The sequence below is a fragment of the Alnus glutinosa genome, chromosome 7, assembly GCF_958979055.1.
Source record: "Alnus glutinosa chromosome 7, dhAlnGlut1.1, whole genome shotgun sequence".
Taxonomy (NCBI): domain Eukaryota; kingdom Viridiplantae; phylum Streptophyta; class Magnoliopsida; order Fagales; family Betulaceae; genus Alnus; species Alnus glutinosa.
In genome coordinates this window covers 8,884,242-8,905,960 of record NC_084892.1, presented here as the reverse complement: position 1 = coordinate 8,905,960, position 21,719 = coordinate 8,884,242, and the positions used below count along the sequence as shown (strand labels likewise).

General features: G+C 37.0%; 2 protein-coding genes and 1 non-coding gene across 4 annotated transcripts; 2 read left to right on the top strand and 1 right to left on the bottom strand.

The window, feature by feature from the left end:
• The first annotated feature begins 6,862 nt into the window (after positions 1 to 6,862).
• LOC133873460 (probable glutamate carboxypeptidase AMP1) lies at positions 6,863 to 15,890 on the top strand. Of its 2 annotated transcripts, XM_062311159.1 has the most exons (10): positions 6,863 to 7,896; positions 9,274 to 9,516; positions 10,287 to 10,439; positions 10,573 to 10,641; positions 12,047 to 12,134; positions 13,408 to 13,491; positions 13,601 to 13,689; positions 14,657 to 14,767; positions 14,973 to 15,107; positions 15,544 to 15,890. In XM_062311159.1, the coding sequence occupies exons 1-10, from the start codon at positions 6,970 to 6,972 to the stop codon at positions 15,724 to 15,726; spliced, it is 2,082 nt and encodes a 693-aa protein (XP_062167143.1). In that variant the 5' UTR covers positions 6,863 to 6,969; the 3' UTR covers positions 15,727 to 15,890. The 2 variants fall into 2 exon arrangements, with proteins under 2 accessions (XP_062167143.1, XP_062167144.1); XM_062311160.1 differs by lacking the exons at positions 10,287 to 10,439; positions 10,573 to 10,641.
• Positions 15,891 to 16,598: 708 nt separating this feature from the next.
• Positions 16,599 to 16,671, bottom strand: TRNAR-CCU (transfer RNA arginine (anticodon CCU)). The gene has a single exon. It is a non-coding gene; the product is annotated as a tRNA-Arg (tRNA).
• A 28-nt stretch (positions 16,672 to 16,699) lies between these two features.
• On the top strand, positions 16,700 to 21,391 carry LOC133873992 (uncharacterized). The gene is made up of 8 exons (XM_062311809.1): positions 16,700 to 16,917; positions 17,033 to 17,236; positions 17,404 to 17,554; positions 17,981 to 18,051; positions 18,247 to 18,297; positions 18,380 to 18,492; positions 20,211 to 20,316; positions 21,141 to 21,391. Exons 1-8 carry the CDS (start codon positions 16,806 to 16,808, stop codon positions 21,233 to 21,235), a joined length of 903 nt encoding a protein of 300 aa, XP_062167793.1. The 5' UTR covers positions 16,700 to 16,805; the 3' UTR covers positions 21,236 to 21,391.
• Positions 21,392 to 21,719: the final 328 nt, after the last annotated feature.

Below are 21,719 nucleotides of genomic sequence, written 5' to 3'. Positions count from 1 at the left end.
TTTCTTTTTCCTTATCATGTTTGTAGCCATTCTTTTTTGTATAAGATACGTGTTGTTATCTTGCTGTTAAGTTGACGATTGACATATGGATTTGGTTCACATTTCTTGAAGTTATCACAACCTCACACTCCCCCTTCTAAGATTTTAGCTGTCATAATCTTAATAAGCTTGTTAATTACATAGCTGCCACATTTTTGACATTGTTTCTACCACAATTATTACTACCAGCATCAGTATGCATTTTAGGTCACACCCAAAACATCGAATCAAACGAGCCTAACCCCAATCTTTAATTGTCTTCATATAGGCTAGTTGGCCTTGCAGATTATCACCATGTCTTTTCAGGGGTTTTTTGTTTTCCTGATAAGTGTTCGTGTACATATTGAAAAAATGCTAGAAATCACATTTTTGTTTAACAATTATTCCATAATATTAATGTGATAGTCCTAACCAACTTTGATTTTTTTTTTTTTTTTATTTTAATTTTTTTTTTTAACAAGAACTGATTAAGGGTTAGTTAAGACTGTCACATCAGCATTGTGGAATAAAAATGTTGTTTCTAGCATTACTCTTTTGGTAAAGGTAGGGAGTAATGCTATATGACTAGACCTCCATCCCACTAGACTGAAGTGACAGTGCTTATCGACCCTTAGATCAGTCTTTATTAAAAAAATAAAAAGTTAAATGACTGATAGACACTGTCATATCAGTTCAATAGAATGAAAGTGGAATAAGGATATAGTATATAGCATATAGCATATAGCATTTCTCGGGTGCCAGTTACCTCGGATAAGAGGTTGGACCACTAGTGCCACAGCATGGGCAGGGTTGGTAGCAGCCAAGTGAAGAGAAGATTTAGACGGTCCATTAAGAAGATACTATGCATCAAAAATCAATTCTAGCTAAACACAGAATAATCTAAGATATCCATGTGTAGCATTGAGATTGGACTTTGAAAATATCTTGGGACCATGCCGTCTTCCTAACAGTTTAAAGCATCTCAAATGATTGCATTATTTGATGGGCAGTGCATCTTTTTGTACTGAGAGACATGGATGCTTGAAAGCTAATGCCCTCCCCACTCACCCTGGCATGGTACGCCCACTGATCCCACTCTGCTTTTGGGCCTTTGGCTTAGATTACAAAGTGCAAGTGAAAGTGAAAGGGGAAAGGGGGACATCGATTCTCATTCTTTTTTCACAAAAAAACAGATGAATAAAGATCCAGAAAAAGGCAAAGGTTTTCATGTCTCTTTCAGTCTTTCTTGGACAAAATCGTGACAATTCCTTGTGTGTGGATTTAAGGCCACAAGATGTTTTGTTCATAGGATCTGTTAAAGATATGTCCCTGAAAACAAAGATAGCATCATGTGGGGAGGGGCAGCACTTGCTGGTAAAGATATTAATGCCTTTGTTTTTTATTTGGCCAGATCACACTGACATCGCTTTGAATAGTATTATTATCTATTACAGCATATTTTATGTTTCAATAGGACTGTCTTTGGATTCTTTATGTTTTTGAGTAAATAGTATGGGGACATAGATTTCCTACAAATCGAACTCACATATAAGAGTGACATATGTCATTTAAACATTATTAATGCTATTAAAAAAGCATGTGAGAAGTACATACTATTTAAAAAATATGTGTTTCTCACATGCTAAGGGACACATGTCAATTTTATATGTGGGTTGTATAAAATTTCCTACAAACCGATTTGTAGGAAATTTCTATCCATACTATCAGACTGTTTGAGATCGTGTTAAGGAACTTAAAAAGTGCTTTTAGTATATAAGAAGTGTGCTACGGGTCTACGCGTACACGACAAGGGTAATAATGAAACTACATAGCATGCCAGCTATTAAGTAAATAAAAGATCTAGTGGATTTGGATTCTTGGTCATAAAGCAAGAATCCCTATTCTTGTGGGTCATGCAGGTTTTAAGGGAACTGTATCCCATTAGGTTTAGGTTTTTATAAGGAAAGAAATAAGAGAATTATTATATCCCATTAGGTTTATTATTTATTTTATATGTCATATATTTCCTTATTCTATTCTACCATGTATCACTCTATAAAAGGAGGAAGTTATGAATAATATATATATATAAAGTTTAATATTCAACGCTAATAGTTGTTTTGAGAGGCTTATGATTACTTGAACTACCTTAAAATTAGGAGGTTCAGAATTATTCAAATTATCCTATCAAAAATTTATCGTTGTTGTATATTGTTCCTCCGAGAGCTTCTACACATCCTTCCCTCATCCCCCTTATCATCCTTTTATAATATAAAAATCAATTTTTTTAAGGAAAAGAGGGTGATAAGGGGAGGATGAGGGGAGGATCTTTAGCATTTCCCTGTTCCTCCTTTGTTAAAAAGGTCTGTAACATGAGTCTCTCATCCTCCCTTCATCCCTCTTTGATAATAAAAAAATTGATTTTTATTAAAAAGTTGTCTCTGATGTGACATCAGAGACAACTTTTTCCTAAAAATTAATTTTTTTTAAGGAAAAGAGGGTGATGAAGGGAGGATGGGAGACTCACCTTTAACATTTTTCCTGTAACATTGTGCCAAACCAAACAGAGTTTGTTTGGTAAAAAAAAAGTAAAAGAAACACTTTTTTGCTCTAAAAAAGTTCAAAGCCGCGTTTGAATAGGCTTTAAGTGAAGCTCAAACCGTGACGCTGAGAAAATCAAGGCACTATTTTTTTCTCTCAAAATGCTAAATAAGCTTAATTCTAATTGAGTTGAAGAGCATCAACAAATCCACAACCTTTTATTAGCTGCCTGATTGAAATTTTGAAAGAACATCTCTCAAATACTATAATAATTTTGAATGTCGTAATCGAAATTGAAATTTTACACAAAAACGAAAATGACATTCTTAAACCGAAATCTGACATGAAAAGTTTGCACGTGGAGGAATTGAGAGATATTTCTCAGCATTGTGCTCCCGATGTTTGTCAGGCTATCCCTCAAATCATATCATTATAAATACAGAAATGTCTCTTGCAACTGTTGTGCAAGATATAAGAGACATGAAGTAAGTTTTACGTGGGGTTTATGTGGTGAGACCCACCACATGGAACCCACCCATGTCTCTTGAATCCTACACAATTGTTGTGCAGGAGTCATGTCTCAAATAAATATGAAGCCAAACCAAATTGCCTCCATACAGGGGTGGACTCATTAAGGGGCATGGGCCCCGGCCTCCCAAGCCCCAAAATCTTTTTTTTTAAAAAAAAAAAAAAAGAAAAATTAAAATTTTATTTTAAATTTTTTAATTTTGCCTCTTAAATTTTTTCTTTTCAATTTGGCTCCTCTAAATTGTGAAGTCTAGGTCTGCCACCGCCTCCATATAAAAATCCTTCTGCCTAGATTTTCTTCTTAGAAGTTAGAACACCAAGGACCCACCACCTTAATTTGAGCTTCTTTTAACCAAATCCCATGTTGTTTTAACACTTGCTCCGGAATGTTAAACCATTTGTTAGAGCAGTTGATTGCGAGATAACGATCAAAAGTACTAGTAAGAAAGTACAATAATTTGTTGAAAAGAGGGTAGAAAATAATTTTGATGCTCTTAAGAAATAATTTTAAGAAAGTGAATGATAGTGTCCGAAAGAAAAGAGACATAAGTTTCTTTTCTGTTGGGCGTTTACTACCTTTTATAGCTGATTCATCGTAATTGCTACCTATGTGACAGAAGGCTCTCTTGTTGCTGTATTTCTTAAATCTCGTGACTCCTATAAAGTATAAACGATCATGTTGTTATAGGATCACAAGACCGTTGTTGGCATGCTAAGAAAGGGGATCAGGTGGTGTTTTGCTAGCTGTACTCAAATCAACTGGTCAATGGATTAGGTATCGAGCCATTCGGCGGAACACTCTAATTTATATATTTATATATAAAATAAATTAAAAAAAAAAAAAGAAGAAAAGTAACGATTCACACTCCTTAAAATGCTTTGAATGGATAAATATATTAAATTGAATTCGTTTTGTCTACACATGATACAAGGGGAAAAAGTTATAGATTAAAACGTTATGTGTATGAAATTGAGAAAACGTACGTACGTATGCAGTCGTAACGTATGAAAGTTGAATTTTTCGTACTAATCATGTTGGCACGATCTAATGACCGTTATAGTGCTGATTTACTTGGTAAACAAATATGGTGAGGTGTCATTGTACACTGATTGGTACGTATGTTTTAAATTGCATACACTGATAAATAAATATACAAATTGATAATATTATTTGAAGTAATTACTTGGTGACATGACGGCAATATAATTTAGGACAAGTTTTTGAAATTTATTAAAATTATATGTCAATTTAATAGGTTAAATGAAAAAAATATTGAATAATATAATTTAAAGGAAAGCATCCTTCTAGAATTTATAGACTTATAGTTATAGAAGGTAGTTTTTTTTTTTTTTGAACGAAGCTCCAAAACTTTTATTGAAGAATTGAAACCCCAAAGGGAAATACAATAAGGCAAAGCCTCATAACGAAAACACTAACAAAGCAGCAAAGGAGCAACACCCGAAGGTTACAACAGTGCCCGTAGGCGAGGGTAGTGAATGAAATTGAAGAAATTCCATCTACAAAGACAGGAGAATCCTGTCTTGAAGCAGCTACCAAGTGGTAGACTGTGAGTAAAGAACAAGAGTTTACAAATACAAACAGAAAAAAACCAAACAATCAACACCATGAGAACCGCGACCGGATCACAGGGCATGTTGAACACGCACCGAAACCAGGAACCCTTCCCGCCATCGAGCGACCTCCAGAAGACTAGATCGGCACGAAACGAAGCCGGAAAAGCAAGCGGTGGCCCTCACGCGCTAACCCAGGGGGACACTCCCCGGCGCGTGCTGGCCACACGCCGCACAGGAGAGAACCACGCAGATCCGTCTAGTGACGACCGAAGCTAGAAGAGGCTGGCGACCACGAAAGAAAAGCTCCTGTCGACAGATACCCAGCCAAGGCTTACAGATTTGGCAAAAGCACATCTTCACCGAGTACCTACCGACATCCGCCATACCCACAGGCAAGAGTTTGGGACTCTTTCTGTTTGCTCCAACAATAACAAAACAATAAAAGAAAAGAAAAACACCATCATCACCGGATCTACATTCGGGAGGGAGCACAGCTCCACAACCCTGGGGCTGGGAGAAACAAAACATCCACCACTGGAAACCAGTGGGATGACAAAAACCGCCCTAGCCCGAGGAGGCTAGGGGAAGACCAGGAAGTATATAAAAGCATTCACGTTTGATTCATCAAAATTACTTTTTATTGTAGCTAAAAAAACAATTATTTATTATATTTTAGTTATCAATTTTTCCAAAGTACTCATATCGGTCTTTTTATTTTAATTATTTACTATTATTATTTATTTAAATATTATTTTTCAAAATTTTTTGTATTCTTTCTTTAAAAAAAGAGAGAGCATTTGGTGAGTGACCATGGTGGCCGGTAGCTCACCAAATGCTTCAATATTTTGTTGAGGCGAATGTATTTTTATTTTGAACTTATTTTTAACATTTTGGCAGGCCTGTGTTATTTTGACCAGTTGAATGAGAATGCTAATTATATAAAAGTACCCACATATTTAATTTACAAGTTATTAAGTAACGGGGGGTAAGAGCATCATTATCAAGCTCTCCAAAATTTTCTCCAAAATTTTCTCCAAATTTAACCCAAACAATTTATTTTTTTGATTTTATCTATCACTTTTAAAGTAACTCATATATCAAACTCTCAAAACATTTTTCTATTTTAACCATATATTATTTTTTATTGGTTTTGAGAATAACTACTTTCATGAACATCAAAATTGCACCAACAATCAGCCAATTCCCTTCATCCAACGTCCTACATTTTTTTTTTAATTTTTTTTTAACCCAAAACTCCCTGTTAAGTCAAGCCTCGGTAGCCTCCAGTTGTTCCCCACTTCCCGCAAGCTTCCTTCATCTTCTGCCACGTACCCACAAGTGCACGCTTACCTTATCTCTACTAGGCTTCTTCTACACTCTTCCATCTTCTATTTGAACTCAAACTCAAAGGTTCCACCCGTGCACTACCTTATCTCTACTAGGCTTCTTCTACACTCTTCCATCTTCTGTTTGAACTCAAAGTCAAAGGTTCCACTTTCAACTTTCCTTCGACAGATCTACCTTTGACAAAATCGCACACGGCGAAGAAATTGCACTCAGAGAGAGATGCATAAAAAGTGGAAGGCGGGGATGAAAGTGAAGAAGCGGGAGAATTGAAATAAAATGATATAAAATGAATGGCGTAAGAGTAGATCGGAGGTAAATTTAGAGAGAGTTTCTGACATGGGTTATTTTGAGAAAACTATGGAGAGCTCGATGCAAGAGAGATTTTGAGAAATTTATTTATTATTTGGTGAAAATTTTGAAATAACAAGTTTGATACGGATGCTCTAACAATGAAAATCTTGTAAAACTGAACGTGACATGAAGAGTAGTGTTGACGTGTAAATGTAAATACTTTTTTTTTTTTTTTTTGTATTTTTATAATGTTTTGTATTTTAAGTTATTTATAAATGTAACAAAAACAAAGACTTTAACGAACGATGCCGGCATGCTCACTATATCTGTCTATTGTACATTTGCAAGACGACGCCGGATGACTCCACTTCAAAAGGGTTGCAATCAGTATATTTTTGTATGCGAAGCGTGTGGCCCATCCCACTTGAAAAGGGCTTCGGGTCATTTTCGCATGATTCCCATAGGCCACGTCACAAACACAAAGGCAATAGGCATGCTCCTCTTCTTTCTTCTTTCTTCCTATCATATCATATCAGTATATATAACAATTCACACACCCCAAATATATATTGTACGCTAGTTGAATCCAAAGCGTTCTGAGCCTACTTTTTTTTTTCAGGCATTGAGCTCCGAGTCTTCCTGCCCTAAGCTCAGCTGGCTCGGTTAGAAATGGCGGAGGCCTACTACTCGAAGGCGAGCACAATCTTCACGTCGAAACCGCCGCCGGTATTCACCTTCCTACTCCTCCTTGTACTCTGCATTCTGGGCTTCTATACCCTGCATTACCCACACCCTGCGCCCTCGCTCTCCAATCCCGAGGCAGCCCTCCGCTACCGTCAGATTTTCCTCTCCTCCGCAACCAACGGCACCCTCGCGTCCTACCTGCGCGCCCTCACTCAGCACCCTCACATCGCCGGAACCAAAGCCTCCCTCGACACCGTGAACTACGTGCTCTCCAAATTTATGGACCTGGACCTCGAGACCCGTACGGCAAACTACACGGCGCTCCTCTCTTATCCTGTGTACTCCTCGCTCTCCGCGCATTTTAGCAACGGCACGGTCGTTGACATCCCCTTGGCCGAACTCGCCGAGTCCGCCAACGTGGTGCGACCCTACCACGCTTACTCGCCATCCGGGTCGGCGCACGCTAAGGTGGTGTTCGTGAACCACGGCACGGACAAGGACTATCGTGCGCTGGGGAAGTTGGGGGTGAACGTTAGCGGGTGCGTGGTGATAGCCAGAAGGGGTGGTTTGCCGAGAGGGGTTATGGTCCGAAAGGCCGAGACGCAAGGGGCCTCGGCGGTGCTATTGTATACCGAGGGGGACATGTTTAAAAAGGGCTTCGAGAGAGGGACAGTGATGAGTGGAGTGGGGGACCCGCTGAGCCCCGGGTGGGCCGGGGTCGACGGTGGCGAGCGCTTGCACTCGGAGGACAGTGAGGTTTTGAAAAGATTCCCCAGAATTCCATCTATGCCCTTGTCGGCCGAGGCCGCAGAGTTCATCTTGGGCTCGCTTGGCGGAGCTCAGTCTCCGCCCGGGTGGCCAACTGGGGTCGGCGTCGGGCCGGGCCCAACGATGCTGAACTTCACTTACCAGGTTGGTGCTATGTGTATATATGTGCTTGCTTAGTGTATTTGATGCAAATTGAAGTCAAATTTTTGTTGGAAAGTGTTGTGTGCTGGAATAGAACAGAGTTTGACTTTGGTGCTTGCGTTCTATCGTTGTTTTTTTTTGTTAGAAGAGACCGGTAGTTTGAGTAAAGTTTGGTCAAGTTTTGGATGTGGGCTTGGTGGGTATGAATGAATTGTGACGTGGTTTTATTTGGTTGTGGATTTGGTACTTTTGGCAGTGGATAGAAAGTTTTCTGTACATGTTTGGGAAAGTAGGCCTTTTTGGTGGTCTATTTATTGACCTGAGGTTTTTGTCAAATGCGGATGGTAGGCGGCTGAGTTGGTTTCGGTTATTGAAAATTTTTGGTAGGTTTTCTGGTTTGGCTTATGACTGCCGATTATGGACAAGTTTGGACTCACCCTCGAAAAACAAATTGTCATACATGAATTGAGATCAGGACTTTTGTGGACTGAGGTGGGGAATTCATTTAAGGAAACATTAGGATACCACTAAGGAAATATTTCCGTAGAGTCTGGAGGTAGGCTTGTCTTGGCTTGGTTCATTATGCATGCATGGATGTTGCCTGCATGCTTTTGGTCTGTTGCATAGCTGCATCGCCTAATGGTTTTGGGATTGTCCAATTCCTTGTTCCTTGATCAATAACCAAATATCATCTCATGTCAGTATAACACTAGGGTTGAATGCTTTCACCTTAAGTACGAATTAGGCATTGAAGGCCATTATAATAAAGTGATTTCGTGTGATTAAATATATCTCCTGTGTTGGATAATTTAACTATTTTTTCTTAGGATGAAATTTGAAAATCCTGCATAATTTTGTTGCATAACTGCCCTTGTCCTTGTACTTATTGTAGTTGTTAAAACATTGTAGCAAGTTTCTTTATTAAGTTTCCCAGGACAATTCTTCGTTGTCAATCAAATAATTACTTATTGAGAAAAGGGTTTCCAAAAGCAAGGACTATAGATAGGCTGAAACCTCCCTAGCTTGGGTTTGTCTTGTGAATACAAAATTGTCCTCATACTCATTAATGGATCAATGGTCTTGATTCCTGCTTTATCACTGTCTCGCCAATTTGAAGCAACAAAGCCTAAAACCTTTTGAAAGCCATGTTTTGAAATAGTATTAGTGCTAATGAGTTTAGCATTGTTCTGTGTCTTGTATACTTATGTTTGATTCTTATCCTTGTATTCATTTTTTTTTTTTCTCTTTGCAGGAGATTTACTTCGTGTACTAGATTTTTTTTGGCCTATTGCTTTCCCAATTCTTTTCTTTCCCCCTTGCCAACTTCCTCAATTTTTTAATCTGAATTTTTTTTTTTTTTTTCTGTCTCACATTTTATAGGGGGAGAAAAGGGTAGAGAATATTCATAATGTTTTTGCTGTCATAAGGGGGTTGGAAGAGCCTGACCGCTATGTGCTGCTTGGCAATCATAGAGATGCATGGACGTATGGTGCTGTTGACCCTAATAGTGGAACTGCTGCCCTGCTTGACATTGCTCGGCGATATGCTCTTTTAATGCACTTGGGGTGGCGGCCTAGAAGGACAATATTTCTCTGCAGTTGGGATGCAGAAGAGTTTGGGATGGTAGGTAATGTTCCTTTTTCATTGGTCATTAATGTGTACCCTAGGGGTGGGGTTGGGGAGAAAAATGAGCATCCATCTCCGAGTTGTTACTTGAATTTTGGTTTTCAAAAGGGATGAACATTATTGTTTCCATGACAAGAGATCCTTTAACTATGTATGACCTATCAAGATTAGGTGACTGATAATATATTATTGCTTATGCATGTAATTCGTTGCTGAGGCATGAGTTCCTAATGCATGGGAGTTCTACTTTTTTAGCAGTGCTAAATATATGGGAAAATTTGTCTAGTATTTGCCTTCATTATTGCTGCCTTGCAGCTTTGTCTCCCCTTTAGTTGTTGCATTTCTCCTTTTAATCAGATTGCTGCATTGTGAGGGCACAGCCACTACCACCATTTATGTGTGTGTGTGAGAAAGAGAGAGAGGTCTTTTGCTATTAATTTTATGGTGACTGCTGCACTCATTCTAACTGTGATTCTGCCTTTCCATCAATGAGGCTGGCAATTGCGATCATTTAAAAATCCAAACATGAAAGGATGGAACCAACTCTTGTTTGTCTGTATATGCATGTAGTTCATTACTGTCTGCCTTGAAGAAGTCTTATTTAGTCATTTAAACTTATATTCAACCAGAGTTGTGGTTGTGTTTTTTTAGAGTTTTGTCCAACACATTGTAGAGAGTGTCAACAAATAAAAATATGTTTGTCTTATTGACTATTTTTGTGTAGTGGACTTTCTAAATTTAGTTTATGTATTTGTTTGTTCTTTCAGATAGGGTCCACTGAGTGGGTTGAACAAAACCTCGTGAATCTAGGCTCAAAAGCCGTAGCCTACCTTAATGTAGATTGTGCGGTTCAAGGTCCAGGTTTCTTTGTTGGTGCAACTCCTCAACTGGACAATCTCCTTCTTGAGGTCACAAAGAAGGTGAAGTGTAAAAGAAGGAAAAGGAAAAAAAAATAAAAAATCGATGATCACCTCTTTGGATATGACTTGGACTTAACATTCGCTATTTGAATAATTTGACTCTACTCTCAACTAATAGTCCAACTGATCTCAGGTAAAGGATCCTGATTCAGAGGGTGCAACAGTGTATGAGAAGTGGGCTGCCTCAAATGCAGGCACTAGCGTAAGTTTTACCTAATGTTTAGCTTTTCCATATGGCACTTGAAACGTGTCTAGGGTCCCAAGGGGCAATCCTGAGTCATTTTATTATCATTTTGTTGATGGTTTCTTTGTGCTGTAATGGTTGTGTGTGTCTATGTGTGTGTTGGAGGGAGGGCATCAAGTCTTGTGGAATTGAATTATTAACCTTCAAATGATCAAAATAATAATATTGGCATATTTTTTAGATGTGGTTCTGGAACTCTCTTGACCAGTAGAACTGTTATATGTTTCGATACTAGGCAGTGTGGTCTAATGGACTGGGCTGATCTTAGACTTTTAAAACCTCACATTGGTTTAACTTAGGTGAGGCCTACTTCTTTGCCTTGCCTTGCCTTCAGTTTCATTTGTCTGAACACACTAAGCTGTGTTTCTGGTTTGTTTCTTACAGATTTTACAGCTCAAGCTTGTTCATGAGTCCATATGAACCTATTCATTAGCGTAATCTTAGATAGGTAGATGTCCATACTTGTATACTTGTGCCCAGATTTCCATGGTTTTATATTTGTGGCAAAGAATCATAAAAATACCATAGGCAATAGAAATAGTTGCATATCTTGAATAGTTCGTAAACCCTTCTAGCTCTAAGCTATACACAAGTCTTTCTTCACTGGTATATTTTCTAGGATGCATATAGCAACAGAACTGGCTTATTTTGGTAGATTTTCTAGGATTTCATGTACAGATATAACTGTCTCATTGAGCATACCTGATGGTGCTCATGCTAAATTTTCTCTGTTCATACTTCAGAACTTCAGCTTGAGTTTGGCCTCTTAGGCTTCTGAATAGGCTTAAATGAGCTTGGTAAGGTTCCCAGCTCAGGTGGTTCTCAAGTTTCTTGTTAGATTACTGCTCCTACAACGTAGACAAGCTTGAGTTGATCTGCCCAGACATCGTAGATGGTCACCTGGACTAAGTCGTAGTTATTTATGGAGAAGCCTCTAGCATAATCTACTTCTTGTGTGTGTATAGCTTGGCCCAAATGATTCCTCTAGACGGTTCTACTAGAGTTTGTGTAAGCAACCTCTGAAATTTTACTAAAATTTGTTGGAGTTGAACTTTTGATGTAAAAGATCTTGAAGAATGATTGAGAAGTGAGCAACTGGGACCAGAGAGTGTTCTATGCATTTATGGCCTTAAATTCCCCTGCCTTCTCTTTTGTACTATTATATGCTACCAACTTATGGTGCTGTAGTATGTCTTAAGAGTAAAAGTGACAAAGGCACCATTGATTGGTTTCTTGAAACTAGTTTCTTGTTTTGGATGCAAAAAATGGAAATTGAATTGGTTCTCTTGCTTCATGCTTTCATTTTTAGTGATGTGAAACTTATGTTGGTCTTTTAACTGCAATTGTCTTGGCTGGACTGTAGATCCAAAGACTTAGTGGAGTGGACTCTGATTTTGCTCCATTCGTGCAACATGCAGGGGTTCCTTCAGTTGATATATATTATGGCAGAGGTAAATCTCATACATGTACATCACAAGTTTTTTTAGGTGAAAAAAATTGGACATTTTACAAAAATTGCATATCAAATCAAGTCTAGTTAATATAGTTTAAGGGGCACTCTTGTATTTTTGTGTGCCAAACTATCGAATTCTCATTTCACTAATTTTCTTTTTCCTCTTTGACCCTTAAAGAAGGTCAATTCAGTAATTTCATGTGTCCTTGGTTTTATGCTTTCTTAATAAGGGTTAAATACCTTTGACCCCTCTGTGGTTTAACAACTTTATTTTTTCCCACCTAGGTTTTATTTGTATCATAAATGGTACCTCGTTTATGACTAAAAGCGAAGATGGTACCTCCGTCCAACTTCCGTCTATAAATTGACGGAAGTCCACTCAATACCTTTCAAAAACTTACACGTGTCCCTATGGCTAATTAAAAAAAAAAAAAAAAAATAGAAAATAGAAAATGAAAAATATTAAAAAATGAACAAAAGATTAAAAAAATGAACTTTATGAAAAAAGAAAAAAAAGAAAAAGAAAAGAAAAGAAAAAAGAGGAGCCACCCCAATGGCTGGTCTGGGGTGGCTCAGCCACCTCCGTTTTGCAATTTGGGGGTGGCCAAACCACCCCCATGGCCCATGGGCGGCCACCGCTCTATTTTTTATTTTTTCATTATATATATATATAATATATATATATATAGTTTTTTAGTTTTTAATTTTCTAGTTTTTCTTTTCTTTTCTTTTTTTATTTTTTTATTTTTTTATTTTTTATTTTTTTTATAAAGAGTCAAAGTGACACATCAATTTTTTAAGGGTATTGACGTGGACTTCCGTCAATTTATGGATGAAATTTTGACAGAAGTACCATATCCATTTTTAGCCATAAGTCAGGTATCATCTACGATACAAAATGAAACTTAGGTGGAAAAAAATAAATTTAACCATAGGGGGCAAAAATGTATTTAACTCTTAATAATTGTTGATAATCCTTGAGAGTTTATGAATGTCAAATCAATTTCTTACTCCTAGTTGTACTGGCGCTATGTAGAGGTTCTACCTGTGTTCTCTGCTGGAATCAGAACTGCCTTTATCAACTTCCATAGGCTGTTTAAACACTAACTTCAGATAATGAATTCTTTCCTTTTCTGCAATTTGGTTTTCCCTATTGGATTACAATGTTAAGACAATGCTAGTGATATTCTGAACCTTGTCAATACTATTTTAGCAACTTAATTTGGATGCGTAACAGTTTGGTAGGGTAATGAATCTTCATTATTATTCAGATTTTCCTGTCTATCACACTGCTTTTGACTCCTATAGCTGGATGACAAATTATGGAGATCCGTTGTTTCAGCGGCATGTAGCTGGTAAGCTTTCTTTTTTCCTTAGCTTTATCCATAAATGGATTTGCACTGACAATTTGTCATTAAAATACTGTCTTCAAGATAATGTCATTTCTGTTTTGTGTTATCTCAGTTGCAGGAATTTGGGGACTTCTAGCCCTACACCTGGCTGATGATTCAATTATACCATTCAATTACGTCTCTTATGCTAATCAGTTGCAGGTGCTCATATAATCTTCTTTTGGATGTGTTTGGAATTCTTCTTGTTTGTGTATGTCTGGTGCGTTTGGGAAATATTGCCTAATTAATGTTGTAGTTGGAATTACTTGTCAGCAAAAAAGAAAGACGAGAATCAAAAGATGTTGTGGTTAGGATTAAGGCCATGCTATTCTGTGTTGTTATTATCATTTAGTTGAGGTCAAATTGTAAATCTTAGTTTTGGGCTCAAATGACTGCAACCTGGCCAGTTGATTTTATCTTAATTTAATCTTTCACATAGCCTGCTTCAAGGTTAATTGTGCAATTTTGGGTGTCAACCCAACTCCACCTCCCAAACAGTTCCTTCCCTTGAACATAAGCACAAAAACATCTGTCCACTTGTATGTAAGTTCAAATAACATCATAATGAGATACACGGAACAATGGGCACAGAACCCCAATATATAGATCTGCTGTTTTTTACTCATCAAAAAAAGGAAGAAAAACAAAAATCTATATATCTGCTGTTTAATTTTGTGTTAGTGTAGCATAGCTGGCTATCACATTTAATGCCGAACAATTCATATGACAAGTGTCAAGCTCAGTGAAACATTGACTGATTGAATATGATAAATATTGAACAAGAGCACTCATAACTTTTTTCTATTCTATGTTTTTTTTGATGAACTAAAAGCTTTATAGAACCAACACAGTCCATTACAACACTCCAGAAACCGAACTTTTTTCTATTCTAGTCCTTGCTTTTCATTGAGAAAATTAATAACTCCCTGATCTAAAAGCTTATGAACTTTCTAGAAGCATGGTGTAGTAGACCTTGATGCTGCATCACCATTACTAAGAAAGCGTTTTCAGTTTCAAACCAAAAAAAAAAAATCTTCATTAGAAGTTAAAACTGTCCAAACCTTTAAATATGTGTTTTTATTTCTGTACGGATTAAATATTGAAATTGTAATTTTCTCCTTATGGGCAGGCGTATAAAGGTGTCTTGAGCAAGTTGGATGGGAGTGTATCCCTATATCCTCTAACAAGATCAATTCAAGAACTTGACTCTGCAGCTAAAGAAGCTGAGGATGAAGCGAAGGTAAAATCAATAACATTTGTTCGGTATTCATATATTGTGAACATAAATTAATTTCCTATGTAAATCTTCTTGCTTTATCTTTTGATTTTCCCCCTTATTTTATGTCGTTTTTATTTAAATTAATTGTAGGGCATTTCTTGTTTTGAATTTTCCCTTTTCTTTTATGAGTGTATTTATTCAAATTAACTGTCGTTTTGAAGAGCAGATACTGAGACAGCAAGAAACTACAGGTGATTCTGTAGTGTTGAAAAAGCGTGCATTGAATGATCGCCTGATGCTTGCTGAAAGAGGGTTCTTGGATGCTGATGGGCTTCAAGGAAGGCAGTGGTTTAAGCATCTTGTAAGTGCTTTTCTTTTCCTTGATTCCTTGAAGCTGATTGTAACTGATAACTGTGTAGATCAGAAAACAGGCAGGCTCTGTTTCAAAACAACTTTGAAAGAAAATAGGCCTTTAGTATGGATATACCATTAACTTTACATTCCTTATGACTTTTATTGAGCAGCTAAAGCAATAGTATACTGCTCCTGTTCTGAACTATAAAAATGACTTTTTTGAAGTTCTCCTTCATGGCAGGAAGAACAAGGGGAATGAAATGATCATTGTATAATGCTCAAGAAATTTAATGATTTTCCTCTTTCCCTAGTTTGACGTTCCTAAATGATCATATTTTGTAAAGCTCCAAATACTTCCTAAAACAAACTATTTACTGATATTGCCCGGACAACTCATTCTGATTTATTTATTTTTTTTTGTTTTTTATTTTCCTCTTGGGTAGATTTATGGGCCTCCCAGTGACTATGAAAGCAAGCTGGTTTTCTTCCCTGGAGTAGCAGATGCAATTTCTCGATCCTCAAGAATGAGTAGAAAAGAAAGGCAAGCGGCAATTGAGCATGAGATCTGGAGGGCTGCCAGAGCAATTGAAAGAGCTGCTAAAGCCCTTAGAGGGGACCTCTCCTGAACAAGCTATAGGAGAAAACTCACACATAGGGAAGAGAGGGAATCGATATGCCTTGACTTGTACATATGAGTAGTAATCTCTCCTTTCCTGTGTTGTTATGACTTATGTGTGTAGTTTTTGTAAGTTGCAATTAAAATCTGTGAAATAGACGCTTGCTTGCTTTACACCTCGTGTATATATGAGCACTAGTTCTAAGACCCGGTACAGATGCAGTTCTTGTATTCATGCGCCAGTAGATGACCCCGAAAATCTTTAAAATGTTGGTGGGCGCCTTGTGAATTAATAACAAAAGAAAAAGAATGGTGATCACTGATCATACAATTAAACAAAAATAAATCCTTTTTTATGGTTACCTTTAAGACTAGCAACAATTTTTTATACGATTCGTGAATTCGGTGTAAACTCAACACTAAATTAGCAGGTTAAGATTGATGGGATAATTTGTTTAATTAAATTGGTAGGGTTTTGATTAATTTATAGTCTTATTTTCATGTTTCATCATGACCTGAATTTGACATATGACATTTAGAGTTGGTGATATTTTACGTAACTCATGAACCTAACACAAAATTAGTAAATTAGAACTGAGGGGTTCAACTTAATTAAATGGGTTGACTTAGGATCTTTATAGTTTTATACTCATGCATCAACATAACTTAAACTCGACACGTGATAATTAGAGTTGAGAATTTTTCGTAGGACCCATAAACTTAATATGAACCAAACACGAAATTAACAAATTAGAGTTTATAAGCTTATAATTGATTTATATAATTTTATACTTCCATTTCAACAAAAACTCCAACTTTACACATAAAACACGAATTACCACTGCCCATAAATGGCAAAAAAAAATTCTTATGTTAAAGATGCGCGTCAGGTAGGGGTCGAACCTACGACTTTCTGCTTAGGAAACAGACGCTCTATCCACTGAGCTACAGACGCTTGCTGTTTTGTGATAACAATTATCCTATAAACCTATTTGAGACGCCGCCTAGCTAATGCTTTCGTTTCCAAGTCTATAGCATTTAAGCGGGGATTCAATTCAAACAGAAAAGTTAGATCGAAAGCGAGAGGAAATGGAAGAGGAGATCAGGAGCTTGAGGAAATCGTTAGGGACATTCTGCAACCACTTGGAGTCGAGTTGCTACGCTCTCAAGCAATCCCTCGAACGCCGTCCCATTCCTCTCGGTACTTCCTTTCTTCGAATTATGACCTTTCAACCTCCACTCTTCCTCTTTCTCTATTTTCCTCTCGAATTTAGAGGTATTCATTCTCTTCTTTTTTTTTTTGGTTTTTGTGACAGATTCGGTGTCGTCGAGTTTCATAAAATGCCTGAACCGGCGTGTATCGAGCGCCAGCAGCGATCTCAACGTACTCGATTCGATGACGTTCGGGACCGTCTCTTTCGAGGAGCTTTTAGGTCACTGCAACGAGGTTTACAAGAAGAACCAGAGCGATCTTGCCCTGCTCCAAGACCACCTCCAGAGCTTTGGATACCACATTCCCGGTAATTCACGCTCCTTTCCCGTTTTCTCTTTGTTTACTCAGAGAGAGAGAGAGAGAGAGAGAGAGAGAGAGTCAAAATTGAAATTGTTTAATGTTTGGAATTTGATTTAAAGCATTGTGAACGCTGATATTGTTATTTCTGCGTTTTCGTAAATTTTTGGGCCTTAGACGTTGAGATTGATGAAGAAGAAGAAGAGGTTCACGGTTCATCAACACCGAATGGTTTGGAATCGAAGTATGGATTGGATCCGCCATCTTCTTATTGTGGACCTGACTCTATGACCGGTTCTATTATGAAGAGTTTGGAAGAAGATGCTTTGTATCCTTATGAGTTATGCCAAACAATTTTTTTTTTTTGGGCATATATATATATATATATATATATATACATATGCTTTATTTGTGTGTTACAGAGCTATAAATCTTAATAGTGGAATAAGGGATTTTATTGAATTCCATGATACGTTGAATGGATTAATTCATCCTTGACTAGGAATAACACATGGTTTGCCAAAGTAAGATACGTACTTAGCTAAACTAGTCCCAGCATGTTCTAGGCTTAATGGAGTAGATTTTATTTTATTTTTTTGGAGGGTGTGTCTGAATAAAACATAAAGTTTATCTTACAGAAATGCAAAAAGATGCCTATAAATCTTTTGTAATTTAAATATTGACCAATCTTATCGGTGTATTATTGTAGAGGGTCAGGATACGGAAATCATTTGTGTTTCTTAATGTTGTTCAGATTAGATGAGTCTCTCAGTTTGAAAAGGCTTGGGCTTTCAGACGCTTGCCTTGCCACTTTGGCATCTGAAGGTTAGTGAATAACATTTGCAAATGGATATGCTTATTGATTCAAGAATGCTTTAAACACAGTTTTTAATTGCATAAATTGCAGTTTTGTTTGGCCACTTTTGGCTCTACGCTCTGGCATTTACAGTTTGATTATAGGGACTAGCTGCTGCTTTTCCAACAGTTCCTTCTACTAATGCCCTCTTCTCTCTAGTGCAGATTATGGTCAGACTGATAACATAGGTGTACACAGAAACCACTTACTTTTTGGTAATTGAGGCTGTCATCATCAGCAATTGTAAGGTATGAGAGGTTAGCAACACGAAAATCTGATTCTTTTGTTGAAATGCAGGGGAAGTAGAGGAAATATTTAAGTCAGTTGAAGCTCCCAAGCCTTTGATAAAGGTATCAAATGATGATTATGAGAATCTTCCTTCCTACATGAAAGGCCTAGCGCCGTGGGAGGTATAAGTTTCTCCTTGTGCATTTTTTCTGATTTGACTTATGCTTTTAAGTGATGCATATTCAGTTAAATCAGGTGTGTGGTGATTGAGGGATAATATGACATAATTTCAAGAGAGAAGTGCCTTTCTAACGATTGGTAATGCATGCATTAACTTAATAAAAAAATGAAGAAAACCTAAAGCGTTTTTTGGCTGAACTGAATGACTAATTATGTTCATAAGAGTTATATGCACCCATTTCAAATTCCCTAAACATTTTTATTTTTGTTTGTTTTGTTTTCGCTAAACAAAGTTCTTGAGTAGCCAAAAGAAAACTTGGGATGCTCTTTGATTCATCCTAATTTAGGCAATTACTCAGGACTAAGGCCTTGACAGCTCTTTGAGTCACCGTCATGGCTGATATTTCTGCTACTGATAATCATTCTTATTGGAATTACATTTAAATCCAGTTAAAATGAGTATGTTCCATTCTTAGCAGCCACAAAAATAATAAAGCAGCAGAAAAAAGAGAGCATACATTGTGATTATATATATCTTTCTGGTGTTTAAGCATTGAGGCTCCTTCCTCTAATTATCATTGTGATGAAATTAAAGTTCAGTGCAAATTGCTGAAGCAGTTGCACAGCTTGAGGAAGCTGGCTTCATTGTTTTCCTGCATGATCTGTTATATGCCAAAACTTCAAGTTGCTTTCTCATATATACTGCCTGATTGTCCGGTCGGCATCATTAGATAATTGCTTGGGAAATTTGCAGCAAACATGCATAGTTGTTAGATCTCACTTGCTATTGACCCAATCAATGATTTGGTTAACTAATTCAACCGTTGTTTCAATTGTTGAACTGGTTTAAGCATAATAAATATTATTCAACAGCATGAGGATGTGAAATAATAATAATCATAATAATGCAATTGAATTACTCCTTTGTTTCACTTGATTTATCTTCTACTGAAATTTAGTTCTGAGGGCTCAAAATTTCAACAAGAAGGGAATATCATGATAAAAATGCATATTATAGAACAAAAAGGAAAAGTGACCGATCATCTTAAAGCAGTCTAGAAGGTTGTACTCACCAGTTCTCTTGCTGGTGAGGAGTTTGAATTACAACACCAGCATAGTGGCTGGCTAGTTAATTTGTTTGTTGGGACGAGTAGCAAATGTTGCTACACCCATATCTCTTGCTGGTTTGACAAACTGGGTTTTCATCCAGGTTTCATAGCCGATTCAATTGGTTGATCCTCTAAAGATACCAGACCAGAAAACTATCCAGTTCTTGGTTTAGCCGGTCAGACCATGGAAAAGTGATCTAGGAAGGAGAGATTTAATTTACAGGACATTGTTTATGGCATAGAGTGAAGAATTTAGATATTTGGTGTTCCGTTGGCTAACCTGGATGACTGGCTACTTTCTGAAGTTGAGTAGGTCTGCCATCTTGTTTTCATACCTTTAGTTAACATGCAATTGAATGACAATTGTGCTTAAATTGATCTTTGGTGGCATAAATTTGAGAGCTCCTATTCATGGATTTTCTGATTGTTTTATGTTTTCTATCTGCTTCCATCTGATCCGAGACAATCACTTCCCAGTGAAAAACCTTAGCAGGGAATGGTGCATTGAGCACAATAGTCATAATTATTTGCTGTTCGTTTTAGTAGCCAATCTGTTTAGAACTTTTATAATCTTATTTTATCATTAGTGTTTTGATGAACTTGCCGTCCAGGATCTGCTCGATGCTGTTGAGAAGATCAATTCAAGCCTGAACAAGAAAGAGAAAACAAAGGGAAGTAACTACTTCCACCAAGATGAAATTTCGTCATTGGGGCTGGGTATGTCCATTCTCTCTTGCTTTCTGTTATATAGATCCCTCTTATTTAGTAAGAAAAATTGCACTGCTCCATGGCGGGGTTTGGGAAAAAATACTTCCAGTGGTGGATGCCTGTCTGGCTGTCCACTCTTGGTAACAGGCAGTGAGACCTCCGTATTGTGTATATTTAGCTAATATGAGACAAAAATCACGTTCAACAGCTTTTCTCGTTATCCAAAATACATTTTGCTTTTTGATTAGCTACTTTTAAGCTAACACTTTAGCTTATGTATTCTTTTTTTAATCATTTTTCTCCTCTTTTGGTGGTTTAAGAAAACAATAAAAAAAAAATTACTAGGAAATAATATTCAAGGAAAATAGAGAATGTAATAGAAAATCTATTGGAGTTTATATACTATTCATCAATAATCAAACGATGCTTTTTTATTTTTACTATCCATCATGGATTAGAAAATGATGCTTTTTTATTAGCTAAAATGCATAACATTGCTGGAGATGCTCTAACGTAAACTACCCATAATCAAACGAACAAAAACTATCCACTATACTATCCACAATAAGCTAGCTCTATATCTCTACCCATTCAACCAGATTTTCCACTCCATGAAACAAGTTGAGCCCCCAATGTGACCCTCTGTTTTCCGCCCCTCAAACAAGAGCCTCACAGCCATGTTTCCTCCCACCGTCCAGCTGCTGGGGCCTAACGCTTTTTGTCAAAGCCTTAGACTGTGAAAGAACTATTTTGTGGATGATTCTTTCTATGTAGAACTGAAAACTTTATTGAAAGATTAATGACACGAAGTTGTCACCTCTGCACTGTTTCAGGTCCTAAAGCAAGATCTTATTTGCTGCTACTTGTACGCATGAATCGGTTGGTTGTTGAGACCATTGATGGGTTGTTATCCTACCGAGTTTTGTAGAGGAGATACAATCCAATAGACAAATCTACTCACACCATCTGATTGAGCTTACTCATTTGGCAATTAGGTGCGTTACATATACCCTCAGTTTGTAACTTGAAAGACGAAGAATTGCTGAACAATGCAACATAAAAAGGCTTATATCTTTTTCTTCTATTTCTTTACCCGAGTAAAGCTAGAAGTCTCTCTTGTATCATTTAAATGGTAATTTTAGAAGTCATCTTATTTTTAGAGATACCCGAGTAAAGCTAGAAGTCTCTCTTGTATCATTTAAATGGTAATTTTAAAAATCATCTTATTTTTAGAGGGACAAAAGAAAGATTTTAAATGGTAATTTTAGAAGTCATCTTATTTTTAGAGATACCCGAGTAAAGCTAGAATTCTCTCTTGTATCATTTAAATGGTAATTTTAAAAGTCATCTTATTTTTAGAGAGACAAAAGAAAGATTTTCAGAATTACTGTTCTTTCCCCTTACTTTTGATG

Excerpts from the sequence above, each read along its gene's own strand:
- LOC133873460 (XM_062311159.1), top strand. The coding sequence starts at position 6,970 with ATGGCGGAGGCCTACTACTCGAAGGCGAGCACAATCTTCACGTCGAAA. Across the intron at positions 13,492-13,600 it reads GTTTCAGCGGCATGTAGCTG|TTGCAGGAATTTGGGGACTT; the intron begins GTAAGCTTTCTT and ends GTGTTATCTCAG. Across the intron at positions 15,108-15,543 it reads GGCAGTGGTTTAAGCATCTT|ATTTATGGGCCTCCCAGTGA; the intron begins GTAAGTGCTTTT and ends CCTCTTGGGTAG.
- LOC133873992 (XM_062311809.1), top strand. The coding sequence starts at position 16,806 with ATGGAAGAGGAGATCAGGAGCTTGAGGAAATCGTTAGGGACATTCTGC. Across the intron at positions 18,298-18,379 it reads CAGAAACCACTTACTTTTTG|GGGAAGTAGAGGAAATATTT; the intron begins GTAATTGAGGCT and ends GTTGAAATGCAG. Across the intron at positions 20,317-21,140 it reads AATTTCGTCATTGGGGCTGG|GTCCTAAAGCAAGATCTTAT; the intron begins GTATGTCCATTC and ends GCACTGTTTCAG.